The 19,181-nt window shown below is 36.6% G+C and overlaps 1 protein-coding gene across 4 annotated transcripts in view; it reads left to right on the forward strand.

Moving 5' to 3' along the window:
* CLOCK (clock circadian regulator) overlaps positions 1-19,181 on the forward strand; it is a 132,429-nt gene that overhangs the window by 70,868 nt on the left and 42,380 nt on the right. For all 4 annotated transcript variants that reach the window (XM_043572608.1, XM_043572611.1, XM_043572610.1 and 1 more), the window contains exons 8-11: positions 8,061-8,150; positions 13,982-14,102; positions 18,386-18,499; positions 18,638-18,756. In XM_043572608.1, coding sequence (XP_043428543.1) covers positions 8,061-8,150; positions 13,982-14,102; positions 18,386-18,499; positions 18,638-18,756 — 444 coding nt within the window. The remainder of the gene's footprint in view (positions 1-8,060; positions 8,151-13,981; positions 14,103-18,385; positions 18,500-18,637; positions 18,757-19,181) is intronic.

Below are 19,181 nucleotides of genomic sequence, written 5' to 3' on the forward strand. Positions count from 1 at the left end.
TTTGAAATAATTTTTGTGTATGGTATAAGAAAGTGGTCCAGTTATATTCTTTGGCTCTCCAGTTTTCCCAACAGCATTTTTTTTTCCAGTGGATATTCTTTTCTGCTTTGTTGAAGATTGACCATATATATAATTGTAGGTTTATTTCTGAGTTTTCTGTTCTGTTCTGTTGATCTGTGTGTCTGTTTTTGTGCCATTACCAGACTGTTTTGATTACGACAGCTTTGTAGTAGAATTTGAAGTCTGGAATTGTGATGCCTTCAGCTTTGCTTTCTTTTTCAAGATTACTTTGGCTATTCAGGGTCTGTTGCGGTTCCATACAGGTTTTAGGATTGTTTCTTCTAGTTCTGTAAAAACACACTGTTGGTATTTTGATACGGATTGCATTAAATGTCTGGATTGTTTTGGGTAGTATCGACATTTTAACAATATTTGTTCTCCCAACCCATCAGCATGGAATGTTTTTCCATTTTTTGGTGTCATCTTTAATTTCTTTCATCAGTGTTTTATAGTGTTCAGAGTATAGGTCTTTCACCTCTTTGGTTATTAGGTTTATTCCTAAGTGTCTTATTATTTTTTGTGCAATTGTAAGTGGGATGGTTTTCTTTATTTCTCTTTCTGCTCCTTTATTATTGATATATAGAAATGCAACAGATTTCTGGAGATTGATTTTATATCCTGTGACTTGACTTAATTAATCAGTTCTAGCAGTTTTTTGGTGGAACCGAGTTTTCTATATATAATGTCATATCATATGAAAATAGTGACAGCTCTACACCTTCCTTACAGATTTGGATGCCTTACATTTCTTTTTGTTGTCTGATTTCTGTGGCTAGGAATTCTAGTATGGTGTTGAATAAAAGGAGTGAGAATGGATACCCTTGTGTGGTTCCTGATGTTAGGGGAAAAACTCTTTTTCCCTGTTAAGGAGGATATTAGCTGTGGGTTTTTCATATATGGCCTTTATTATGTTGAGGTATGCTCCCTTGAAAACCACTTTGTTGAGAGTTTTTATCGTGAATGGATGTTGTACTTTGTCAAATGCTTTTTCTGCATTTACTGAAATGATCATATGGTTTTTATCCTTTCTCTTATTGATATGATGTATCATATTGGTTGATTTGCAAATATTGACCCACTCTTGCAATCTTGGAATAGACACACTTGATCATGGTGAATGATTTTTTTAATGTTTTGTTGAATTCAGTTTGCTAATAATTTATTCAGGATTTTTGCATCTATGTTCATCAGAGATATGGCCTATAATTCTTTTTTTTGTAGTGTCTTTATCTGGTTTTGGTATCAGGGTAATACTGGCCTCATAGAATGAATTTGGAAGTTTTCCTTACTCTTCTTTTTTTTTTTTTTCAACGTTTTTTATTCATTTTTGGGACAGAGACAGAGCATGGACGGGGGAGGGGCAGAGAGAGAGGGAGACACAGAATCGGAAACAGTCTCCAGGCTCCGAACCATCAGCCCAGAGCCTGACGCGGGGCTCGAACTCACGGACCGCGAGATTGTGACCTGGCTGAAGTCAGATGCTTAACCCAGGCGCCCCATTACTCTTCTATTTTTTGGAGTAGTTTGAGAAGAATAGGTATTAACTCTTCTTTAAATGTTTGGTAGAATTTGTCAATGAAGCCATCTGGTCATGAACTTTTGTTTGTTGGGAGTGTTCTGATTACTGATTCCATTTCTTTGCTGGTAATTGGTCTGTTCAGTTTTTTTATTTTCCTGTTTCAGTTTTGGTAGGCCATATTTTTTCTAGGAATTTATCCATTTTTTCTATGTTGTCCAATTTCTTGGCATATAGTTTTTTAATAATCTATTGCAATTGCATTTCTGTGGTGTTTGTTATTAATTCTCCTCTGTCATTTGTCATTTATTTATTTGGGTCCTTTCTCTTTTTTCTTGATAAGTCTGGTTAAGTGTCTTCTCAGTTGTAATGATTTTTTTTTCAAAGAACCAGCTCTGGTTTCATTGATCTGTTTTTGTTTGGTTTTGTTTTAGTTTATATATCATTTATTTCTGCTCTAATCTTTATAATTTCCTTCCTTTTGCTGGCTTTAGGTTTTGTTTGATGTTCTTTTTCTAGCTTCTTTAGGTGTTAAGTTTAGGTTGTTTATCTGAGATTTTTCTGGCTTCTTGAAGTAAGCCTGTATTGCTATAAACTTCCCTCTTAGAACTGCTTTTACTGCATCCTGAAGGATTTCATTTCATTTCATTTCATTTTCATTTGTTTTCATGTCCTTTTTATTCCCTTTATTTCCTCATTGATCCATTTAGTAGCATGTTATTTAACTTCCATGCATTTGTGGTCTTTCCAGATTTTTCTTGTGATTGACTTCTAGTTTCATAGAGTTGTGGTCAGAAAAGATACATGGTATATATGACTTCAGTCTTTTTGAATTTGTTGAGGCATGTTTTGGGTTAATATGTGATCTGTTCTGGAGAATGTTCCATTTGCACTTAAAAAGAATGTGTATTCTGTTTTAGGGTGGAATGTTCTGAATATGTCTACTAAATCTGGTCCAATGTTCATTCAAAGCTATGGTTTCCTTGTTGATATTCTGTGATGTAAGTGGGTTGTTAAAGTTCCCTACTATTAATGTATTATTATTGATTAGTCCCTTTATGTTTATTATTAACTGTTTTATGTATTTGGAGGCATAAATATTTTCAATTTTATATCTTGTTGGATTGTCCCCTTTTTTATTGTATAGTGTCCTTCTTTGCTTCTTGTTATAGGCTTTGTTTTAAAGTCTATTTTGTCCCATATAAGTATTGCTACTCTGGCTTTCTTTCCTTCCCTCCCCCCCTTTCCCTCCTTCCTTCCATCCTTCCATCCTTCCTTCCTTCCTTCCTTCCTTCCTTCCTTCCTTCCTTTCTCTCCTTCCTCTCCTTCCTCTCCTTCCTCTTCTCTCTCTCTCTTTTTCTTTCTCTCTCTAAATTTTTATTTAAATTCTAGCTAGTTAACATACGGTGCAGTATTAGTTTCAGGTGTAGAATTTAGTGACTCATCACTTACATATAACACCCAGTGCTCATCACAAGTGCCCTCCTTAATACCCATCATGGGTTTAATCCATACCGCCTGCCCACCTCTCCTCCAGCAACCCTCAGTTTGTTCTCTTTAGTTAAGAGTCTGTTTCTTGGTATGCCTCTCTTTTCACTCTGGCTTTCCTTTGACATCCATTTACATGATAAATATTTCTCCCATAACCTCACTTTCAATCTGCAGATGTCTTTAGGTCTAAAATGAGTCTCTTACAAGCAACATATAGATGGGTATTTTTTTTTTTTATAATCCATCCTGTCACCGTGTCTTTTAATTGGAGCATTTAGTCCATTTACATTCAAAGTAATTCTTGATAGATACGTATTTATTACTATTTTATTACCTGTTTTGTGGTCATTTCTGAAGATTTTCTCTGATCCTTTCTTGTCTTTCTCTCTTTTATGGTTTGCTGTTTCTCTTTAGTGATACATTGGATGTATTTCTCCTCATTCTTTCCATATTAGTGATTTTTGATCTGTGGTTATCATTAAGTTTATGTTTAACATCTTCTGCATTTAGCAGTCTATATTAAGTTGATGGTTGTTTAGGTTTGAACTCACTCATTACACCTCTCTTCCCCATGTTTTAGGTATATGGTATCATATTTTACATCCTTTTATTTTGCAAGTTCCTTGACTGATGTTTTATAGAAATACTCACTTTTACTGCTTTTGTGTTTCCTGTTCACACTCTTTTCCCCCGAGAGATTTCCCGTTAATATTTCTTTCAGAGCTCATTTAGTGATCATGAACTCCTTTAGTTTTGGTTTGTCTGGAAGACTCTATTTTTGTTGTTGTTTGGGAAACTCTTTATCTCTCTGTTCTGAATGATAGCCTTTCTGTTCTGAATGATAGCCTTGCTGAATAAAGTATTCTTGGTTGCCGATTTTTCCCATTCAGTACTTTGAATTTATCATGCCACACCCTTCTGGTTTGGAAAGTTTCTGCTGAAGAATCCCCTGCTAGCTTTGTGGGGTTTCCCTTGTATGTAACTGTATTCTTTTGTCTCGTTGCTTTTAAATTTTTTTCTTTATTACTGTATTTTGCTATTTTAATTACATTATGTCTTGACGTAGATCTATTTTTGTTGATTTTTGTCAGGGGTTCTCTATGCCTTTCTTTCTCCAAATTAAGGAAGCTTTCAGCTATTATTTCTTTAAATAAAGTTTCTTCTCCCTTTTCTCCCTCCTTTTCTTCTGGGTGTCTATAATATGAATGCTACTGTGTTTGATGGAGTTACTGAGTTACCTAAGTCTGTTTTTGTTTTGTGCAATTCTTTTTTTCTGTCTTTTGTTCAGCTTGATAACTTTCCGTTACTCTTCTAGGTCATTAATTCATTCCTCTGCTTCTTCCATCCTGCTATTCTTTCTGATAAGTGTATTTCTCGTTTCTTTTATTAAGCTCTTTATTTCTGCTATGCTATTCTTTATCTCTGTGTTGAGGGTCTCACTAATGTCTTCCACTCTTTTGTCAAGTCCAGTGAGTATATTTATGATCTTACTTTAAAATCTCTATCAGGCATGTTACTTCTGTTTTACTTAGATCTCTGGCTGTGGCTTTGTCCTGTTCTTTCATTTGGGACAAATTCCTCTGTCTTCTCATTTTGTCTAAGTCTCTCTGCCTGTTTCTCTGTGTTAGGAAAGTCAGCAACATCTCCTGTTTTTGAGGGTAATGGCTTTTTGAAGAAGATGTTTTGTAGTGCCCTGCCAGGTAGTTTGCCCTCTTCTCCAGGGCCTAGCACTTCAGGGAGAACCTCCAGTGTGTGCTGCGTGTGCCCTGCTGTTGTGTCCTGGCTGCTTTATTCTTCAGGTCAGTCATCTACAGAGGCTCTCTTTGCCTATTTTAGGCAGTGTTTGGTTCCTGGCCTGAATGTGGCATGTTTTAATAGGTGTGGTCTGGTCGGTTTATGAAATGAGACCTATCACCACCTCCACTGGAACTGAGGCCCTGCCAGACTCCTGAGTGGGGAGATATGGTGTGGGCAGGGGTTTGGTTTTCTGGGGGAGGAGACACACCATCCTGGGACTGAGACAAGTGTGACTGGAAAGGACAGTTCTTCTCTGGACCACAGGGGTATGGAGCTAGGTATAAATAATTTAGGTAACAAGTGTTGGCTGCACTGGTTCCCACTGGTGGCTGTGTGCTTAGGCTGAGGGGTGGGGGAGGGAAATGGTGCTTACCAGTTCCTTTGTTCCTGGTAGGGACTTTCTGTGAATGCTGCCTCTCTGGGATACACTCTGAAGTAAGCAAATCACCTCTCCATTGTGTGCCCAGGTGCTCTTCAGATCGCTGTTTCTATACTGTATGTCCATGGGTTGTTTGTCCTGCCTTCTCCACCACTGCCTCCGGTCTCTCCCCAAGCCAAGCCTGCTGATCTTTAGAACTCCAGGCTTTAAGCCTGCTGGTTGCGCCTCACAAGATTTGACCCCTCTTGCTTTCCAAGCCAATTGGTATGGGGATTTGTTTTCCTCATGTGCTCCCCTGTGTGCTAGTGTGTCTTTCATTCTTCTCTGCTACTGGAGCTTCCTCCCTTCCCACTGCAGCAGCTGATCTGTTTCGCTGCATCTCTGCACTTCCTACTTTCTTCACTGTGGCCTCTTCTCTACTTTCAGTTGTGGAGCTTGTTCTACCAGTCTTTAGATGGATTTCTGGGGTATTTAGGTTATTTCATAGTTATCTAGTTGTATTTGTGGGATGAGGTGAGCCTAGGGTCCTCCTACTCTGCCACTATGTTTGAAGACAAAGAATTTTAATTAACTCTTTCTGTTATACAATGTGGGGAAGGGATACGCTTTATAGGCTTCAGTCTTAGGAGTAGGATGTCCTTCCCTGTCTTACTTTCTCTTCCATATGTCTTCTCTTCTGCCATAGGGTCTTCATCAAGACCCCTTTCGTTTTTGGTGTACCTACCCATCCACCTTGCCCAGAAATTGCATCCCTCCATTGAAAAGAAGTCTGGGCCCTGGGTCCTTCTTGTGTTAAGACTTCTGTAGTATGCTGGTGGAGACTTCTCTCTGGTTAGTCTTTGCCTTTCCTGAAGATGAAAAGGGCAGTTTCTGGTTCTAGAAATGGCCTTATGTCATTGAGAGTTCTGATTCCAGTTCCTTCTCTTCACAGAAGAGAGCTGCACTCAATTTCTAGCAAATATCTAAGAGCAAATACAGATGACTGTAGTAAATATTAATTTACTTTCAAAGATAATCTAGCCTTACATGAAGCATGTTCTTTTTTGTATCATTTTGACCCCATTCATAACAAAACAGTAATACTGGAATTATCGTAGTAAAGAGTTTTTGGAAAAATAATTTCATGAATATTCTTAAATTACAAGGTTTTCTTACACAGAGCCAAGAATGCATTTTTCTGAGCTATTCTAGAAGATAGCCATCTACTCAAAATCTGTTCATTCCGACATCCAAATCTATCCCCTAATACAAGGTGAGGGGTGGTAGGGAGGGTGCCTTTTTCTGTATGTTCAACAATTCTTCATAATTACTTAGATGGAGATTGGTCTAACTCCCAGGTCCATACATTATATATTACAGATATTTTTTATCTACTCTGCGGCACATCTGCTGGGTGCTGCAGATAACAGTGTTGAAGCAGATATATATGGCTTTCTTTTTTTAAGAAGATATATATGGCTTTTCCCAAGATTGCCATTTTTTAGAGAGCCCTATAATTTAAAAAGAAATGTAAATGTAATGTGATAACTGTTTTGATAGGCAGAGAGGAGCTCCTCCTATAGTATATCTTTTCTGCTGTGTATCTTCAGCATTTTTTCACTGGCTCTTCCTTTCCTTCAGCCTGCATATATACTTCACTTACTTCCCTTGAAACCTGGTCCCCTTAAAACTTGTCCTTTTTCCTTTCTTCCCTCTGAAGTTCATAAAGGAGTGGTTTATAATAGCCCAATTATCCACTTGTCTCTAAACTCACTGTATAGTCTGACTTACCCTTCTACTGACATAAATCTTTTGAAAGTCACCAAAATTCATTTCTCATTTTTTCAGTCTTTATCCTGTTTGATCTCATTTTACAGTGAACCATCCCTCTTTCTCCTCACTCACCTTGTCATTTACTCTTCCATTGCCTCCCTTGACAACAGTGCCTTCTCTCTTTTCTGTCATGTTCTCTGGTACTTTTCCTCCTCCTCATCCCCATGTGTAGATAATTACCCCCAAGGATTTGTCTTTGACATGCTTCTGTCTTTTGCAGATCTTATTTCTTCACCTGTCACTTTTGTGCCTAGGATTCTTAAGTGAAAATACAGGATTGCTTTATTTATTAAGTATTGTATCCTCTACACCAGCTTACTTCCTGAACTCTAACTTCCCATCTCTCAATGCTTGCCTACGTCCTTCTCGGTCTTACTACTACTAATTTCATTCAGATTTTTGTTAACTTCCCAGACCATGCCAAAAGCCACTGAGATTTTCCTAGCAATTCTGTTTTCCCTAAATCCATGTACACACTGCTTCTAGACTTCTTTTGAATGAAGTCCTAATGTCTTGACCTGGTATTCAAGGCCTATCATGATCTGACCTCAGCTTACAACAGCTTAATCTCCCTTTCACTTTATTACCCATGTATCTCCTTAAGCTACAGTCAGATACCTCTCTGTTAATATATCCAAAAGGTTGTAATGTGTTCTGTTGTGTGTCAAAGACATATCATTGATGTCATGTGTGCTTCAGATATACTAGCATCTTCAAATAAGGCAGTTTTCATTTAGTATACATATAAAAATGATAGAACATTAAGTCTCTATGTTTTAGATGCCAGCTCTCCCATATTAGACTAGAATGTGACTTTTTTGTTTTTGCTAGGAGCATTTAAAAATGCACAAAGATATGTACTAAGGTATTGTAAAGGGAAAAGCTAGCATTTGGCAGTGCTCTGGAAATTCCACATTAAGTCCTTTGTTATTTAATTAGATTTTTTTTCTGTCCTCTGAAATACTTTTTTCTTTTCACTTAACTGACCATTATGTTTAATTTCAGGCTCTTGATGGTTTTTTTTTAGCAATCATGACAGATGGAAGCATAATATATGTGTCTGAGAGTATAACTTCATTACTTGAACATTTACCAGTAAGTATCCTGTGATTTCTTTCTTGTTTAATGCCTATTTTAAATGTTCTAAAGCACATGGAAGGAGATATCCAGAGCCATGTTTGAAAGGTGGTTTCTGTGGGGGATGAGAGCTCTGTATCTCTCTTTCTCTGACGATAACTAATATTTAGCTGCCTCTCTAACCTCTGCCCTCCTTATTCTAATGCTGTTTTCAGTGTTTTCTCTTTCTTTAATGTGTTTTTTGTTTTGTTTTGTTTGAGAGAGTGAGAGAGAGACAGAGACAGAGCACAAGTGGGGGAGGGGCAGAGAGAAAGGGAGACACAGAATCCAAAGCAGGCTTCAGTCTCTGAGCTGTCAGCACAGAGCCCGATGCAGGGCTCAAAACCACGAACCGTGAGATGACCTGAGCTGAAGTTGGACACTCAGTCTACTGAGCCATCCAGGCACCCCTCTTGTTTGCTGTTTTATTGAAGTTATATTTATTGAATATCTACTCTGTGTCACCCTCTGTGCTAGGTGCTGTGTGCAGTGCAATTGACAGTTTTTATAAATTTGAAGTTTTATTTAAAATGTAATTGTTTTTAAAAAATAAAATGTAATTGTCTTATTTAAGATGGGAGTTACAGTATAGATATTCTGAAATTACTTATAAATTACTCTTAAAATGCCCATCTCTTGAAAATTTATGACAATACAAAGTACACTGTTCTGTAAAGGTCTCTTTCAAGAGATAATGAAAAAGCAGTATTTCCCTCCCTCTGATTATTCTGCTACTTCATACTTCATAAAAAGAACAGTCTCCACATTTAAAAGACCAGACTCTGAAAGGACCTTATGGAAAGCCAGGTAGTAAGTAATTTGCTAATCTCTTTGGGTCACAGAGAAAATGACTTGGCTTTACTACATTTTTAAAGGGCTCTCTTTTCCAAGTAAGCTCAAATAGTAGGCGATTAGCACAACATCTAAAAATTGTTTGAGAGTAAACAGTAAAATATAGCATCATGTAAGTAAACTAGTATGGACAGAGAAAAGAACAGGCTGATTTACTCAATTTTCTGGGCAGTTCTCTTTTATGAAATACTTACATGGTAAAAAAAAGCCAGAGAAGGAAACTTTTTATAGGATTAATAGACAATGAAGGTAAGAGTAAATATTTAAGTTGTAATTATATGCTTTTAAACCATGTACAATAGTATTGGTTTTTCTTTCAGTTATGGATTTATAAAACTATATAATCTTTAACTTAATCATATATCATTTGCAGTATGGTCATACTTTTTAAGAGCCTGCTTTTTGGGCACTTTCCATAAACTCCATTCTGAATTAGATGCTCTTCTTCTTTGTTCTCATGTTACCTACACGTACCGCCATCATGACACAGTAAACTGTAATTTTTTTTTAATTTGGATAATTATGGTAGGCGTAAGCTTTTTAAGTGCAAGGACTTAATCTCCCTATCTATATGGGCTAGCTAATTATTCTGAGAGGCAGTCAGTCAGTCATTATTTATTGAATATATAAAAGTGAGTAGCCTATGTGATGTGGCTGTTAAAAATTCCTTCGTAATGGCACACTGCTGTTGGACCTTTACCAAGAGGATGTTTAATTGCATTTTGAAATAGCATATCTACAGCAGATCTAGTTGGGATTTAAGTGTTTGTAAGTGTTTGATCATTAACATTTCCCCCCTCAGTGAAAACCATCTTAACCTTCCCATTCCCTCTTCGATTTTTTTTTAACTTTTAATTTTAGGACTGTCTTAGATTTACAGAAAAATCAGGAAGATAGTACAGAGACTTCCCTTATACCCTATACCCAGTTTCCTCTGTTATTAACATCTCCTGGGTCTTTCTCATTGTGTCAGCTAAAGCTTATAGACTGACTGGTGAACTTTTGGGTGGAGGAGATTGCTAGTAACTAATCCAGTAGACCTATTTCATTCCATTTGGAGTTAATAGTATCCTTTATTAAAACGTTTTTTTTTACTGTTCTCCAGTTACTGTGGATACTTAGCCTCACATCACTGACATTGCTGAATTGTATGTTGTTTACTGGTTTGAAAACACAAACACAAGTGTCTTTTAAAAAAAAAAAATTAAGTTTGTTTATTTTGAGAGAGAAAGGGTGTGAAAGTGTGTACAGGTGGGGGAGGGGCAGAGAGAGAGGGAGAGAATCCCAAGTAGGCTCTGTGCTGACCACATGGAGCCCGGCATGAGGGTTGAGCTCATGAACTGTGAGATCATGGCCTGAACTGAAATCAGGAGACAGACACTTAAACCGACTGAGCCACCCAGGCACCCCAAACACAAGTGTCTTCTGAGAAAACAAAATAGATAATACTTGTTTAGGATTGAATATAATAAGAAAAAACAACATGTGCTTTTCTATTTTGGGTTGTCATGAAAAATTAATTGTAACAAGTTGTTTAAAACAATTTCTTCGTGTTTTAACATACAAGCCTTTTCTGTCTAAAAGTTGTCTGGAAGGAAAGAAACCAGCAAATCCCAAGTTAGGCGATAGTGTTTATAATTTAGTTCTGTTGAGAAATTAAAATTTGCCATCTTAATCATTGGTCAATATAACTTAAAAATTTTCAATTTTAATTTTAACTCTGACTATAAAGTTAAAACACTGATACCAGAGGTCCTATAAAAAATAGTTTTTTTTGTCACTTCATACTTCAGAATTTAGGCACATTTTAACCTATTTGTTGCTAAAAATTAGGAGTAGGAACTTTATTGATTTTTTTTTTTTTCCTCTTGGTCTGATGTTCTTTGACAAAATGATAGGGTCATAATAAACTCAGTGTCAAAAGGGATTTTAGATCTCCTTAGCCCGGCCTCGCTTTATGTTATCAGCAAACATGTACCTGGAGAAACTGGACTTACTTGTGCAATAATTTAGTGGAAGTGCCAACACAAAAAGTTGGTCTCTTTACTGGGAACTTAAAATTGATAAAACTTTACAAGTTCAGATTGATTCCTTCACACTTGCTTAAAGGTGCTCCTAGAGAGAATATATTATAAACTTGTAATTACTTAGTGCAGGGAGGATGATTAGCCGTGTTACAGAATCCAAGACTAAAAGTGCTGCTGTTAAGATACTTTTCCTTTTCTACTCTCCTTAACTTGTTAGTTTGGAAATACAAACACAAGTGTGGTTTAAGAAAATCAGGGGCTCCTGGCTGGCTGATTAGGTTCAACACCTCGATATTAGCTCAGGTCTTGATTTCAGGGTTGTGAGTTCAAACCCCATGTTGGGCTCTGTGCTGGATGTGAAGCCTACTTAAAAAAAAAAAAGTACAGAATTTGCCTGATATGAATATAGTATGCAGAAATACAATCTAGAATTTTTTTGAATACTTATATAATGATTATGAAAGCTTATTTGATAGAGCCAGAATTTTTGTTCCCTGTGCCTATACATAAGGAACACTGTTGTAGTATCCAACATATATTTGGCATTTTTTTCAGAGGAGGTTTTAGTCCCTTTTAAGCTACTCCTCTCCACATCAGTTATTTAACTGTTGGTTGTCTACCTGAAAGAAAATGTAATTGGAAATAGTGAATAGTTTCTACTAAATGGTCATTAAATGACCTATGTAGAAAAAAACAGAAGGGCCTATATGATCCAGTAATTCTGCTATTGGGTATTTACCCAAAGAAAACACAAGCACTAATCCAGGAAGATATATGTACCCTGTGTTTATTGCAGCCTCATCTATAATAGCCAAGATATGGAAGCAGCCCAAGTGTTCATCAGTAGATGAATGGGTAAAGATGTGGTTTATATGTGCAGTGGAATACTACTCAGCCATAAAAAAGAATGAATGGAATCTTGCCATTTGCAAGGAACATGGATGAACCTAGAGAGTATTGTGCCAAGTGAAATTAAGTCAGACAGAGAAAGACAAATATTAAAATATTTCACTTCTATGTGGAATCTAAAAAATAAACCAAATGAACAAAAAAGGCAAACAGACTCAAATATAGAGAACAAACCTAGTGATTGTCAGGGGAGATGCGTGGGGGAAATAGATAAAAGAGGAGGAGGGTTAAGTGGCACAAACTTAAAGTTTTAGGAAGGAAGGAAGGAAGGCTGTTGATTATATGACAATCAGCAGGATTTATATTTCTTCTTTATAAAAATGATTGAGAGAGATAAAAGGATCCAGATGGCTGTCATTTTATTTTCTTTCCTTTGAATTGTGTTTGGGAACTGAGTGGATGGTTTGCCAACATCAAGTATGATCAGCCTCACTTAGAGATTTTAAATGTGTGTGGCTAATGGAAAGTTTGACACATTAATTAATTAAGCAATTTGCTGCCTGTTGACCCTGACACTTCAGATTATCAGGTATTAGGAGAAGCAGTATAGTGGGGAAGCATTGATGTGTTCATACCATTCTATACTAGTCATTCATATTTTTTTCTTCTTTTTTTTATGTTTATTTTTGAGAGAGACAGAGCATGAGCAAGGGGAGGAATAGAGAGAGAGGGAGACACAGAATCTGAAGCAGGCTCCAGGCTCTGAGCTGTCAGCACAGAGCCCTACGCGGGGCTCGAACTCATGAACCGTGAGATCATGACCTGAGCCGAAGTCGACACTTAACCGACTGAGCCACCCAGCCGCCCTTGTTGTCAGTGGTTCTTAAGGATAGAAACTGTCTGAATCATTTTTGATTCCGCAGCCATGGCACATCATAGGCAACCTGACGTTTGTCACATTACTGTCGGTTAGAAATCATAGTTTAAAGCCAGATTTTTAGCAAGGATTCTAATGCTTAACATACTCCTTGCCTTTTTTGTTGTTATCTAAAAGCAAGGCTTTTGAGGGTGCCTGGGTGACTTAGTCAGTTAAACATCCAACTCTTGGTTTGGGCTCAGGTGATGATCTCAGTTTGTGAGTTTGAGCCCCTCATCGGGCTCTGCACTGACAGCATGGAGCCTGCTTGGGATTCTTTCTCCTTCTCTACTTGCTCCTCTCCTGCTTGTGCTCACCCTCTCTCTGTCTCTGTCTCTCTAAAAAAAAAAAAAAAAAAAAAAAAAAAATCACTTAAAAAAATAAAAACAAGACTTTTTGACAATGAGATATAGGATAGATGGCTGGAAAAATGTAATAGAAAAGAAAGGACACACTGAACAATTGAAATAATACCAAAATGAAATCTCCACTTAGCCAGTGGCTGTGCTTTGGTCCTTGGTTGCAGTGTATGCCACCATAATTTACCAAAGGTTTGGATATATGATAAGGCTGTACCTCATAGCCAAGCTCTATCATGTAGCCAAAGCTTTTGCTAGTAAACTTTCTTAGTCCTGTTATATTTTAATCATTCAAATTTGATGAAATTTACCGTTGCAAATAATTTATCAGACTTCCAAAGTCATATTGACCATAGATCTGATGACACTAGTTAATCAGAGACATGGAGGTCATCTTAACCTTCTTCCACGTTCTCTTGTTTTTTGAGTGGTGCTCTATATTTTTACATTTGTCAGTTTTTACGGACAATTGAAAGAAAGCCATATGCTCATGTGGTGTTTTAAGAATGATGATCTGCTTTTTTTTTTTTTTTTTAATGTTTTATTTTGGAGAGAGAGCACAAATGTGGAGGAGAGGAGCAGAGGGGGAAAGAGAAAGAGAGAGAGAATCCCAAGCAAGCTGTACACTCAGCACAGAGCCTGATGCAGAGCTTGATCCCATGACCTTGGAATCATGACCTGAGCCAAAACTAAAAGTTGGACACTCAACTCACTAAGCCACCCAGGCGCACCAAGAACAGTGATATACTTTTAAAATAAACGTATTTTGAATCACTAAATTTATTATTTTTTTAATTTCTTTTTCAGTCTGATCTTGTGGATCAAAGTATATTTAATTTTATCCCAGAAGGGGAACATTCAGAGGTTTATAAAATACTCTCTACTCATCTGCTGGAAAGTGATTCATTAACCCCTGAATATTTAAAATGTAAGTAGTAGCTATTAAGCAAAAAGTTAAATGTATTTGGTTGCATTTTCCTTTACTTTTGTAAGCTTGTCATAAACACAGACATTATCTAACCAAATGAACACATAGCATCATTCCATATGCCCTATTAGATCCTTTTTAAATATTAGTATATATATATATATAATGGAATTATGACCATGTTAGGAGTCTTAACTCTATTTCAGAATACGTTGAAATTCCATCTTTTTTGTTATAATAGTTTTGTCATAAAAATGTGTTTTTCACAAAAATCGAACTTGGCAATATATATATTTTTTTTAATCTTTTGGTATTTAATGAGAGAAAACTGAAACATTCTCATTTTCACCATCATTCACCAATTGACCACTGAAACTGGGGGAAAAATAAGTTATGTATTTCAAAAAATTATTAAGTAAAGGAAATTGCTTTATTAAGTAAACAGAATGAAATGATCACTTGCTGGATATATTCAATGTGCCTGGCACTTAAGCTGTATCATAAAAGTGCCAAGAATAGTGGAAAAAGTCGTTGCCTTTAAGAAGTACAAAATAAAAATACTATGGTATAATCAGACATTTCTCTTAGATCCATTTAACAAACTAAAATGACCAGAGTATCTCATTTTCTTCAATAAATTACCTCTTGTGTAATCTGAAATTGTTGTAATACTGTATAGATAATCACTTTTTTCATGATTTAAAAATTTTGATTTTTCTTGGGGTGCCTGGGTGGCTCGGTTGGTTAAGCATCCAAGTTCAGCTCGGGTCATGATCTCACGCATGGTTCATGTGTGGGTTCGAACCCCACGTCAGGCTCTGTGCTGACAGCGCAGAGAGAGCCTAGAGCCTGCTTCAGATTCTTTGTCTCCCTCTTTCTCTTCCCCTCCCCCATTTGCACTCTGTCTCTCAAAAATAAACATTTTTAGAAATTTTTTCTTTAACTTTTCTGGTAATACATTTTAAGGGTTCTGGTACATTCTGGTAATACATTTTAAAGGTTCTTCGTATTTTGTGCTTTTTTTTCTTTAAGTTTATTTTGAGAGAGAGAGTGAGCATGCACATGAATGAGAGAGGGGCGGGGTGGGGGTGGGGGGAGAAGAGAATTGTAAGCAGGCTGCAAGTTGTCAGCACAGAGCCCAACATGGGGCTTGAACTCATGAACCATGGGATCATGACCTGAGCTGAAATCGAGTCGGATGCTTAACCGACTGAGCCACCCAGGAGCCTTTAAGGGTTCTTTGTATTTTGAATCCTAAAATTCTGTAGCATACTAACTGTCCACGAATAGAGATACACACATGTACATATATGTGTAAGTATGTATGAGCGGCTATTATTGTTAAGAAGGGATAGCCTGTTAGAAGGAGTTGTGAAGAATTAGAGACGAAGAGAAGAATCCATTTGCTTTATTAAATAAGATTCTGTGTCTCTTGGGGCGCCTGGGTGGCTCAGTCGGTTAAGCGTCCGACTTCGGCTCAGGTCACGATCTCGCAGTCCGTGAGTTCGAGCCCTGCATCGGGCTCTGTGCTGCCGGCTCAGAGCCTGGAGCTTGTTTCAGATTCTGTGTCTCCCTCTCTCTCTGCTCCTCCCCCGTTCATGCTCTGTTTCTCTCTGTCTCAAAAATAAATGTTAAAAACAAAAAATAAATAAAATTAAAAAAAAAAAGAAGTACAAAATAAAAATACTATGGTATAATCAGACATTTCTCTTAGATTTATTTGACAAACTAATATGACCAGAGTATCTCATTTTCTTCAATAAATTACCTCTTATGTAATCTGAAATTGTTGTAACTTGTGTAATCTGAAACTGTATAGATAATCACTTTTTTCATGATTTAAAAATTTTCTATTTTTTTTTATTTAAGCAATTATTCATAATTGCTTAAAAATCAAGCTCTTACAACATTGACCAATAGACTATCTTAGAGGAGAGAGACCTGGGCTGGATATAGAGGCCAGTTATGTGTCTATAAATAGTGCTTGACATCGTGGATTGAATGACATTGCTTGAGGTAAATATACAGAGCAAGGAGAGAAGAAAGCTGGAACCCTGGGACATAGCAGTAGGTGGACAGGAGAAAGGGTCCACTTTAGAGACCTTCATAAGCGCGAAATTGGCTGGAGAACTGAATGCAATTCTCTGGCAGAAAAACAGTCATTAGGCTTCTGCTTCCAAGATCAGAGGTGAGGTTGGCAACAATACTTTTTGATAGAGAAGAGCCTTAAATGACTTCCTGACCCCCTAAATAGCTGATATACAAAAAAAATTATTTCCCCAGAAAAATAGGGTTTCATGCCAAAGGAGTAATAGGATATAAAACAGAGGAAATTGCTTAGAAAATTTAGGATTCTGCAAGTAGGTCATTTGGGCCATAATGATGAAGGTGGGGTGGCACAAGTGGTGTGATTTTGTCCAGAGAAGCAAATAGGGCTTAATATTTCATCCTAAGGAGTTTGACTTTTTACACAGTGAGGAGTCAATGAAAGGGGATTTGAAAAAAAAGTGGTCTGAAAAAAATATATCTCAGGTGGAAAATTTTGAAAGGACCAGATTGGAGGTTAGGATAACAAAAGAAGTAAGGATGAAAAGGAAAGACTATGCATGAGTATTGAGTAGATAAACTCAGTAGGCACAGATGTTGGGTATTAGGTACAGGTGACCAAGTGGCTAGGGATCATCCGTGGGAAGGTTTTAGGAAGAAAGTAGTTAGATTTTGAATCTGATGACTTTGATTAAAAGCCATTCATGGTAATAACAAGAGTATGAGTTTGATGCTGTGAGTGAAAGGAGGTGTTACTGGTCCTTGAGTGCTGAAATAATAATGACAAAAATAATATATATGAGTAGTAGGCAAGATTGAATTTGAGCAGCAAGAGTTTGGAAGCATAAAGAATACGTTTTTGCTAGATGAAGGGTAATATTTCTACTAAATTAGTGGTACTAGATGCTCAGTTGGAAAATACGACTAATGGGCACTTCATTGGTGAAATAAATAGTGGGTCCTGGTGACAGATTAGTTTGGGGCTTGTGATAGGTAGAGAAGAGACCAAATTGATAGGGTTTCTAATTGGAGTGATAACAGATACAGGACAAAAGGGAAGAACAGCTGGCTTAGAAGAAAGACGAATTAACTTTCAGATATTTCGTGTTATTTGGTGGGATAATCAAGTAGAAATGTCCTAAAGTAAATAGTAATTTGAGATTTGGTCTTACATAAAATGTGAGAATTAAGGAGAGAGATTTAGGAGTAATTAAATTTACCAGTGCCAGTAAGTTTATAAGGGAAAGAAGATAAAGAGAAGGAGAACTTTTGTCAATGTCCATAGTTTGAAGATAGATTGACAGAAGGGACAGAAATCGTCATTAAGGTAAGAAGGGTAAGATTTGTGTGATGGGGATGAAGGCATGTGAGTTTTAAAAGAGGTAGAAACAATGAGGAAAGATCATTGAAGTTAACCATACAAATGTTGGTGATCTTCCAAAGAGCAATTTCTGTAGAGGTGTGAAGAGTAAAGCCACATTTCATGAGGTTAAGGAAGATGAATATATGGAAACTAGAGCATGTAATAAAAAGGAAGGTCTGTGATTAAAAAAAAAGGCATGAAAAACCTTTTGTTTAAGATAGAAAGACTTAAACAGATTTCAAAGTAGAAAGTTAGGACCCAGTGAAGAGAATATATGGATGCTAAAGGAATGAATGACTGTGGTGTAGCTCTGGTCCTAGAGAAGGTAGAGAAGACAGTTCAAGGTAGAGATAAAAACCTTAGCTTTATTAAAAAAAATTTTTTTTAACTTTGTATTTATTTTTGAGAGACAGAGAGAGACTGAACAGGAGCGAGGGAGGGGCAGAGAGACACAGAGATAGAACCTGAAGCAGGCTTCAGGCTCTGAGCTGTCAGCACAGAGCCCAACGCGGGGCTTAAACCCACAAACCGTGAAATTGTGACCTGAGCTGCGGTCAGAGGCTTAACTGACTGAGCCACCTAGGCGCCCTTAGGAGCATTAGCTTTATGATGGGAAGCTAAATCCTTTCTTTGATATTAGAGTGAAGAATGAGAAAGAAGGAAAGTGGGGAAACATAGTTGCTTGTATCTGAAGGTCTCTTTTCTCTATTAAGGACAAGGTGAGATCATCTCCTAAAGATAATTCTGCTTTTATGGACTAAATGTCATTAAGGGCCTCTGTTGAAGAAAATAATGATTATAAACTTACACAACTTTTACTATATATCATTCTTTAAGATAAATCAAAAATACATCAAATTTTTTGTCATTTCAGCAAAAAATCAGTTAGAATTCTGTTGTCATATGCTTCGAGGAACAATAGACCCAAAGGAGCCATCTACCTATGAATATGTGAAATTTATAGGAAATTTCAAATCTTTAAACAGTGGTGAGTTAAAATGCTTTTCTTATAAGTATATTTAACTTGGTATTTCTTTTAAGCTCTTAAAGACATAGATGTTTGAACATCAATAAAAATTAGATTTTACTGGAGTAACTGATGATATATATTTCCTTATTGTTGTAGTATCGACTTCAGCACACAATGGTTTTGAAGGAACTATACAACGCACACACAGGCCTTCTTATGATGATAGAGTTTGTTTTGTAGCCACTGTCAGATTAGCTACACCTCAGTTCATCAAGGTATGTTTCTTATTTTATTCTCCAAAGAGGATTTCACTTCATATTATGAGAATTATCTTTATGTAATTGTTTTGTTCTTTCCAAAGTTACTGAACGACTTCTTTCAAACGCTGAAGTAGTAATGATGATGAGTCATTAAATATACGTGGTCTTAATAATTTTGAAGCAAATGAGTTATCAAGGCACTCATTAAATTATAACTGATTTTAAAATACGTATCCTTTGAAGTTAACCAATGGTCATATATCACCACTGTCCTACTTTTGTGCAAAATTTTAGGGTACTTTTTGTTTACTTCATGATCTGCATTAAAGGAGAAAGGCCAAAAATCTAGCTAATTTTTAAAGATTGCTTTTGAAATTTCTTAAAATATGCAAGTGCCTTTTACTGCATATAATTTGCTTTTTTAATTTTAAAATTCAGTT

Source organism: Prionailurus bengalensis, chromosome B1 (genome assembly GCF_016509475.1).
Source record: "Prionailurus bengalensis isolate Pbe53 chromosome B1, Fcat_Pben_1.1_paternal_pri, whole genome shotgun sequence".
NCBI lineage: Eukaryota > Metazoa > Chordata > Mammalia > Carnivora > Felidae > Prionailurus > Prionailurus bengalensis.